The sequence below is a fragment of the Elephas maximus genome, chromosome 2 (genome assembly GCF_024166365.1).
Source record: "Elephas maximus indicus isolate mEleMax1 chromosome 2, mEleMax1 primary haplotype, whole genome shotgun sequence".
NCBI lineage: Eukaryota > Metazoa > Chordata > Mammalia > Proboscidea > Elephantidae > Elephas > Elephas maximus.
This window is the reverse complement of record NC_064820.1, coordinates 85361611-85371192: the sequence shown is the minus strand read 5'-3', so window position 1 is coordinate 85371192 and position 9582 is coordinate 85361611. Positions and strand designations below refer to the sequence as shown.

General features: G+C 38.1%; 1 protein-coding gene across 1 annotated transcript; it reads right to left on the bottom strand.

Annotated features, from left to right (window-relative positions):
- Nucleotides 1–718: 718 nt before the first annotated feature.
- Nucleotides 719–1825, bottom strand: SPZ1 (spermatogenic leucine zipper 1). Its single transcript, XM_049866774.1, has one exon. The coding sequence runs from the start codon at nucleotides 1823–1825 to the stop codon at nucleotides 719–721; it is 1107 nt and encodes a 368-aa protein (XP_049722731.1).
- Between the last annotated feature and the right edge of the window lie 7757 nt (nucleotides 1826–9582).

The following is a 9582-nucleotide window of genomic DNA, read 5'->3' as shown; positions in this document are numbered from 1 at the left end:
AGTCACCTATTAGTTAAATAGCAGGTTAACTCATAAAGTAAGGAATATCACCCTTTTAAAGTACTGCATTCTTTTTAAAAAATAATCTATATGAGAACAAATGGTTAATACTCTAAAGCATAGATGAGAAGGTTGGGGGGCTGGGAAACTAGGCTAATGGGAATGGAACAACTAGAGAGAAAATGAGAATGTTGATACAATGTGAAGAATGTAACCAATGTCACTGAACAGTATGTGTAGAAATTGTTGAATGGGAACCTGGTTTGCTGTGTACACTTTCACCGAAAATACAAAAAATATTATCAAAACAAACAAAAAAACAACCTTATACTTTCTTTTTCCAAAACTTTCCCTTCAGGTAATGATTAATAAAGAATAAATAATTTCTTTGGCTCATCCCGATTTTTATTTAAATCTTTACTTAATTTGACCTGATAAATTCTAATCCTGATTAAAGCATTATAAGATCTCTATTAACTATAAAAGCCAAGCAGATTGCAAAGGTGGCAAATTATGAACTTAATGTTGGCACTAATGATCATTAAAGACCAAACTTACATAATTACTGAAGTAATGAATAGTGTGTTAGTCTTCCTGCTCTATAGTTCTTTCTTGGTTAATCCAAGAAATCTAACCTAGGTTTGATGATTGCTCGTGCCTGGAGTTGGATGTATACAACTTTTTGAAGAATTGCCTCTTCTTTTACTTTTGGTATTTTCTATCTTGGTCTGCTGGCTGACCTCTTTTTTCCCACAAGGCCTCTTCTTGCAATACGAGAATTGAACCAGTTATTGTGAGCTTTCTTATTACGACAAACATCCAGCCTTATATAAAAGTTGTCTCTTTTCTGAAGTGTACCCTCCATTTGTTTCATTCTCTGCTTATGAGTTCCTACTTTTTCTGCTTCTGATGGCTTCTTTTCTTTCTTGCCCTGTTCGTTGTCTGTCTGCGCTCTCTCTTTCTCATAATGGAGTTGGTTGAGAATCCCTACTCTCTGTTGTAAGATTTGGCACTCATTCTCCAATAAAGCTGCAGTCAAATGCAATGAGTAAGTGTCATGTTGCAATTTCCTCACTTGTTCTTCCATCTCATAATTAGCTGACATCTTGTTATTTGGTTGGATTTGGAAATGGACTCCATTATTTTCAAGAAGTTCTCTTATGTCATGCTGAGATTTCTGATACGATTTTATTAGTCCACTGAGCTCAGTATGTTGTTTGCTCCAGTGTTCTGCTTTCTGTAGTAACTGCTCCATGTTGTTCCTAAGTTTGATATTTTCTTCTTGAGCATGAAGTAATCCATATTTTGCTTTCTCTTTACTTGGTTGAGTTTCATTAAGGGCTCTTTTTTCTTCTGAATGATTTACCAGATCCCTTGCAAAATGTACCGTGTCCTCGGAGTTTTGGTTTTCCAATATCTTTTCCTGTTTCTTTGCACTCTGGAATTTCTCTGGGTCTAAACTAGTAAGCAGATTTTTGAATAGTGTTTTATTTATTTGGTCAAGTTTTCTGATTTTTTCTTTAAGTTCTGAGGCATCATCAGAAACAGTGGTGTCCTCAAAAGATACTATTGCATCTGTGGTCTTTTCAAAACCCGTAATATTTTTAAGGATACCTTCAATTTTGTTTAAGACCTTTTCAAACTTCTGTGCAGTCAGTTGTTCAGAAATTTGATTGCTATTCTTCTTTAGAGAAAGGAGAGAACTCCAGAAGAAAAGGGATATTGATCCAATTTCAAATAAGGCGATGATCATCCTAGGGTCCCAAGACTCTTGATGAAGATCAGGAGGAAGCCTAAAGGTTTCAGGCAGGGTGGGTGCTTCCATCTCAGCTGAATTAGCAGGGCTGGCAATCAGGGCAAGAGGAAAGCAGAAAACCTTAAGAGATCCCAGGAAGGGAAGGTGTAGGTCCCCTGTGGAAGTATGTAGAGAATGTGGAACCAAGCAGAAGCTAGAGACCAGAGTGAAGACTGGGAACTGGAGAGATGATATTTAGGTGGAAGATGACATCTCAGACAGCCTGGGGTGAAGGAGGGTGGGAAAGGGGACCAGGAGCTGTGGCTCCATCTCCTCCACCAGCCTTCTGGTGTTTAATCTCTGGCCCTAGCAACCAGGTCTTTATTCTGTCACAGCATCATCATAGCCTATCCCAGCTTCTGTCTCCCGTGTCACAATGGAAGCCTCTTAAACTCCTGCCCAGTGACTCATGCATCAAAATCAACCTTGAGCTACCTCTACCTCCCATGCCAGAAGGACCTCTATGATAGTCCTTCCTCACCTTATTTTTCTAGGTTTCTACTCATCTCATTCCACCTGTTTTCAGTGACTCCCCTATCTCACCCCCACTACCCACAATTCCAAACTCCACCGTGGCACCTGTTTTTCTGCCACCTAAGTGCATAGCCCAAGGAACCCGGAGACCTTGTTGCTCCCATTCTAGGAGAGATGCTACTGTAAAAGAAAGTTATCCAAACAATACAGAATTAAAAATTACAGTATTTGTTTGTAATTTTAGGGGGAATAACTCCATTACAATATACTGTAATGCAATAGGAAGAGACTATCCAAATGATTCTTTAACAACATAATTAAAAATTAGGACTTCTCTTGGCTTTGAATACAGGTATCCTTTAAGACAGGCTGAGTAAGCTTACTCCTAAATTATTTACATCAAGTGATATAAAACTTTAATCACTTATTTTCACAGTAACTTGTTAAAACGACATACGTAATTTATCTAACGTGTTTGAAAGGGCTAAATATATAATGGGTTATAGAAAAGTAACTGGAGAGTATTAAACCTAGCGTATTTTTGTCTTTTGGTCCTTAAGAGTCAGGATCTTAAAAACATTAAGTTCAATCAAGAAAAACGCCCCACATGTTGAGATCTTTCGTTGGCCTTGAAAAATCTTGCTAGCAAGCATTTTATGAACTAGAAGTTTGCTTCCAATCTTAAGGGAAAATTCATATTCTAATAGTATTTTTTTCCTAAGAGGAGAGAAATGTATCTGTTTTTCTTCCATAGCCACCAACTGACTTTGGCTTTGATTTCCCTGAGCCTCATGCTCATCACCCAGCCAGCTGGCCCTGGAGCGGTAATCTGACTATCCACAGGTACAGCAGTGTTGATCTTTCTTACTTGAAGAGGGAACACCTTTTCTAATTCACCCAATGATTCCACAGGGGCTGGGGACTGCCCTTATGCTTCAATTCTGTCTCACAAGGTCCCACTTTGGCTTATATTTCCCCTTTGACTAAAGAATCAATTAAGACTGTTTGTTTTGTGTTTTAATTTCCAGGATAAGGAGACATTTCTGATTTGGTACTGAGGAGCCCTGGTGCCACAAATGATTAAACATCTGGCTGCTAATCAAAAGGCTGGAGGTTCAAATTCACACAGCAGCTCTGTGAGACCTGGCAATCTGCTCCTGTAAATATTATAGCCTAGAAAACTCTATGGGGAAGGCTGAGCCAAGATGGCAGATAGACAGACGCTTCTGGCAAGCCCTCTTTATAACAAAGACCCAAAAAAACAAGTGAAATGAGTATATTTATGACAGGCTAGGAGCCCTGAGCATCAAAGCCAAGCTTAGAAAACAAACAGAAGGGCAGGAGGAGGAAAAGAGGGTTCAGAAGCAGAGAGGAGTTACCAGACCTGAATCGTGGGGAGCCATCAGGCACCATTCCCAGGTGGTGGTGGCAGCAGGCTGGTGACTAGCATTTGGCCACAATTTCCTCAGGGAGAAGCAGCCAGCCACACAGCCTACTCACACCTCTGGAACCAGGGAAGAATGGCACTCTCGCCAAAAGCTAAGTACTTGCGTATGTTTTAGCATGCCCCCGACCCCCAAGCCGGCTTCAGTGGCTAAATTCCCTGGGCCTGAGATAGGCCCAGTTGTGCACCTGGAGCCATCCTCCTGTCCTTGGAGAAGGAAAAAAAAATGCAATTGGGGGAAAAGACAATTTGCCAGCTCCACTAACTGGGGAAGCTCAGGACAAAAGCAGCTCCTGTCCAGGCATAAACAGTCTGTGGACTTTGAGCACTTTTCCCCTCTGCATGGACCTGTGTGGGCCTATTTCAGGAGACTAGACCCTTGTTGGAAGACTCCAACTGTTTCAGCTGTGCAGTGTAGAGACGGGTGTTTGATATTTGACATTTCTTTGCCTATTAAACAGTGTCCTCACCTACCCACATCAGGGACCTAAGGACTAGTAGCTCCACTCAGGTCACCCAGCCACCCATGACAGGGGTCCAAGGATAACTGGTACCTCCCAGTCCTTACAACCAAAAACTTTGGGTGACCATGGTCCATCTGCAGAACCTACCCACCTGCATGCTCGAGGGAACAGGGACGCGCTTTCCTCAGAGACACCTGGGGTCAGCTCTCAGCCCCCTGCCTTGTTCAGAGAGTGATCCCCTGCTGTAATCAGATAGCAGTATATACACCAATTACCCCGCCCCTCTAAGACTGTAGGACAGAGCCTGTGCCACACACTTGATGATCAGCTACCTGGACAACTGAGCTGAATTCATACAATAAAAGTGAATGGACTCCTAGACTGATATACCTAACAACAGCTCTAGCCATCTGGGGACAGGACGTCAGAGCTCCAAAGGTGAAGATAATCAAGCTAGCTCACTTGAGCAACCCATTTGGGCATATCAAAACAAAACAAAGCAAGAAGCTACGACACAGTAAGCAAGCACAGACTAATACAATAGCTTATAGATGGCTCGAAGACAACAGTCAATATCAAGTCACATAAAGAAACAGACCATGATCACCTCAACAAGCTCTCATGACAAAGAATCCAGGGATCTTCTAGATGAAACTGCATTCCTGGAATTACCAGAGACAGAATACAAAAGATTAATATACAGAACCCTTCAAGACATCAGGAAGGAAATGAGGCAATACACAGAACAAGCCAAGGAACACACAGATAAAGCAAATTGAAGAAATTAGAAAGATTATTCAGGAACATAATGAAAAATTTAATAAGGTGGAAAAATCTGTAGACAGCAATCAGAAATTCAGAAGATTAACAATAAAATTACAGAAGTAGACAACTCAATAGAAATTCAGAGGAGCAGAATTGAGCAAGTAGAAGCCAGAATTTCTGAACTTGAAGATAAAACGTTTGACACTAATGTATTTGAAGAAAAATCAGATAAAAGAATTTAAAAAAATGAAGAAACCCTAAGAATCATGTGGGACTGTATCAAGAGAAATAACCTACGAGTGATTGGAGTACCAGAACAGGGAAGGATAACAGAAAATATAAGAGAATTGTTGAAGATTTGTTGCCAGAAAACTTCCCTGATATCACAAAAAATGAGAAGATAATCTATCCAAGGTGCTCACTGAAATCCACATAAGGTAGATGTTAAAAGAAAGTCACCAAGACATATTATAATCAAACTTGCCAAAACCAAAGATAAAGAGAGAATTATAAGAGCAGCGAGGGATAAACGAAAAGTCACCTACAATGGAGAGCCAATAAGAATAAGCTTGGACTACTTGGCAGGGACCGTGTAGGCAAGAAGGCAATGGGATGACTTATTTAAAAATTGAAGGAGAAAGATTGCCAGGCAAGAATCATACATCCAGCAAAACTCTCTTAAATATGAAGGTGAAATTAGGACGTTTACAGATAAGCAGAAGTTTAGGGAATTCATAAAAACCAAACCAAACCAAAACTATAAGAAGTACTAAAAGGAGTTCTTTGGTTAGAAAATCAATAATATCAGGTATTAACCCAAGACTAGAACACTGGGCAGAGCAATCAGAAGTCAACCCAGGCAGGGAAATCAAAAAAACTAAGCAAGATTTTAAAAAAAAAGCTCAAAACAGGGTAACAGTGATGTTATTGTATAAAAGAAGACAACATTAAAACAATAAAGAGAAACTAAGAAAACGTAATCATAGATCTTCCATATGGAGAGGAAGATACAGCGATACAAAGAAATGAAAGTTAGGTTTAAATTTAGAAAAATAGGGGTAAATAATAGGGTACCTGCAGAGGAGACAAACTATCGTACTCATCAAAATAAAATACAAGAAACAATAGAGACTCAGCAGAAACAAAATCAACAACAACGAATATGAGGAAAGGACAATATATAAAAATAATCTCAGCACATAAAATTAAGTGGGAAAAAGAAACTGGCAACAATACACAAAAAAAGACATCAAAATGACAGCACTAAATTCATACCTATCCATAATTACCCTGAATGTAAATGGATTAAATGCACCAATAAAGAGACAGAGTGGCAGAATGGATTAAAAAATATGATCCGTCTACATGCCGCCTAAAGAGTCACACCTTAGACTTAGAGACACAAACAAACTAAAACTCAAAGGATAGAAAAATATATATCAAGCAAACAACAATCAAAAAAGAGCAGGAGTGGCAATATTAATTTCTGACAAAATTTAGACTTTAAATCCATCAAAAAGGATAAGGAAGAACACTATATAATGATTAAAGGGACAACATACCAAGAAGATATAACCGTATTAAATATTTATGCACCCAATGAAAGGGCGGCAAGATACATAAAACAAACTCTATCAGCATTGAAAAGTGAGATAGACAGCTCCACAATAATAGTAGGAGACTTCAACACACCACTTTTGGTGAAGGACAGGACATTCAGAAAGAAGCTCAGTAAAGACATGGAATATCTAAATGTCACAATTAACCAACTTGACCTCATAGACATATACAGAACATTCCACCCATCAGCAACCAAGTATACTTTCTTTTCTAGTGCACATGGGACATTCTCTTCCAAAACACTGAAATATTACAAAGCATCTTCTCTGACCATAAGGCCATAAAAGTAGAAATCAATAACAGAAAAAGCATGGAAAACAAATCAAACACTTGAAACTGAACAATACCCTGCTCAGAAAAGACTGGATTATAGAAGACATTAAGGATGGAATAAAGAAATTCATAGAATCCAATGAGAATGAAAACACTTCCTATCAGAACCTTTGGGAGGCAGCAAAAGCAGTGCTCAGAGGTCAATTTATATCAATAAGTGCACACATACAAACAGAAGAAATGGCCAAAATCAAAGAATTATCCCTAAAACTTGAACAAATAGAGAGCAACAAAAGAAACCCTCAGGCACCAGAAGAAAGCAAATAATAAAAATTAGAGTAGAATTAAATGAAGTAGAGAACAGAAAAACAATTGAAAGAGTTAACATGACCAAAAGCTGGTTCTTTGAAAAAATTAACAGAAGTGAAAAACCATTGGCCAAACTGAAAAAAGAAAAACAGGAGAGGAAGCAAATAACCCAAATAAGAAATGAGATGAGCTCTTATACTACATACCCAACTGAAATGAAAAGAATCATATCAGATTACTATGAAAAATTGTACTCTAACGAATTTGAAAACCTAGAAGAAATGGATGAATTCCTAGAAACACACTACCTACCTAAACTAACACAAACAGAGGTAGAACAACTAAATAGACCCATAACAAAAGAAGAGATTGAAAAGGTAATCAAAAAACTCCCAACAAAAAAATGCCCTGGCCCAGAAGACTTCACTGCAGAGTTCTACCAAACTTTCAGAGAAGAGTTAACACCACTACTACTAAAGGTATTTCACAGCATAGAAAAGGATGGAATACTACCAAACTCATTCTTTGAAGCCACCATATCCCTGATACCAAATCCAGGTAAAGGCACCACAATAAAAGAAAATTACAGACCTATATCCCTCATGAACTTAGATACAAAGATCCTCAACAAAATTCTAGCCAATAGAATTCAACAACATATCAAAAAAATAATTCACCATGACCAAGTGGATTCATACCAGGTATGCAGGGATGGTTCAACATTAGAAAAACAATTAATGTAATCCATCACATAAATAAAATAAAAGACAAGAATCACATGATTTTGTCAATCGATGCAGAAAAGGTATTTGACAAAGTTCAACACCCATTCTTCATAAAAACTCTCAGCAAAATCGGAATAGAAGGAAAATTCCTCAACATAATAAAGAGCATTCATAGCCAACATCATCCTGAATGGAGAGAGCCTGAAAGCATTCCCCTTGAGGTCAGGAACCAGACAAGGATGCCTTTTATCGCTGCTCTTATTCAACATTGTGCTGGAGATGCTAGCCAGAGCAACTAGGCTAGACAAAGAAATAAAGGGCATCCAGGTTGGCAAGGAAGTAGTAAAATTATCTCTAATTGCAGACGACTTGATCTTATACACAGAAACCCTAAGGAATCCTTAAGAAAACTACTGAAATTAATAGAAGAGTTTGGCAGAGTATTGGGATACAAGATAAACATACAAAAATCAGTTGGATTCCTCTACACCAACAGAAAGAACATCGAAGAGGAAATCACCAAATCAATACCATTTACAGTAGTCCCCAAGAAGATAAAATACTTAGGAATAAATCTTACCGGAGATGTAAAAGACTTATACAAAGAAAACTACGAGACAATTCTGCAAGAAACCAAAAGAGACCTACATAAGCGGAAGAACATACCTCGCTCATGGACAGGAAGACTTAACATTATAAAAATGTCTATTCTACCAAAAGCAATCTATAGATTTAATGCAATTGTGATCCAAATTCCAATGACATTCTTTAATGAGATGGAGAAACAAATCACCAGCTTCATATGGAAGGGAAAGAGGCTCCGGATAAGTAAAGCATTACTGAAAAAGAAGAACAAAGTGGGAGGCCTTACTCTACCTGATTTTAGAACCTATTATACCGCCACAGTAGTCAAAACAGCCTGGTACTGGTACAACAGCAGATACATAGACTAATGGAACAGAATTGAGAATCCAGACCTAAATCCATTCACATATGACCAGTTGATATTTGACAAAGGCCCCAAATCAGTTAAATGAGGAAAAGACAGTCTTTTTAACAAATGGTGCTGGCATAACTGGATATCCATCTGCAAAAAAATGAAACAAGACCCATACCTCACTCCATGCAGAAAAACGAGCTCAAAATGGATCAAAGACCTAAATATAAAATGTAAAACCATAAAGATCATGAAAGAAAAAATAGGGACAACATTAGGAGCCCTAATACATGGCATAAACAATATAAAAACATTACTAACAATGAAGAAGAAAAACTAGATAACTGGATGCTTCTAAAAATCAAATGCCTATGCTCATCCAGAGAGTTCACCAAAAGAATGAAAAGATTACCTACAGACTGGGAAATATTTTTTAGCTATGACATTTCTGATCAGCATCTGATCTCTAAAATCTACATGATACTGCAAAAACTTAACTACAAAAAGACAAATAACCAAATCAAAAAATGGGCAAAAGATATGAACACTTTACTAACGAAGACATTCAGGTAGCTAACATACATGAGGAAATGCTCATGATCATTAGGCTTTAGGGAGATGCAAATCAAAACTACAATGAGATTTCATGTCATGCCAAGGCTGGCATTAATTCAAAAAACACAAAATAATAAATGTTGGAGAGGCTGTGGAGAGATTGGGACACCACTTACATGCATCTGGTGGGAATGTAAAATGGTACAACCACTTTGGAAATC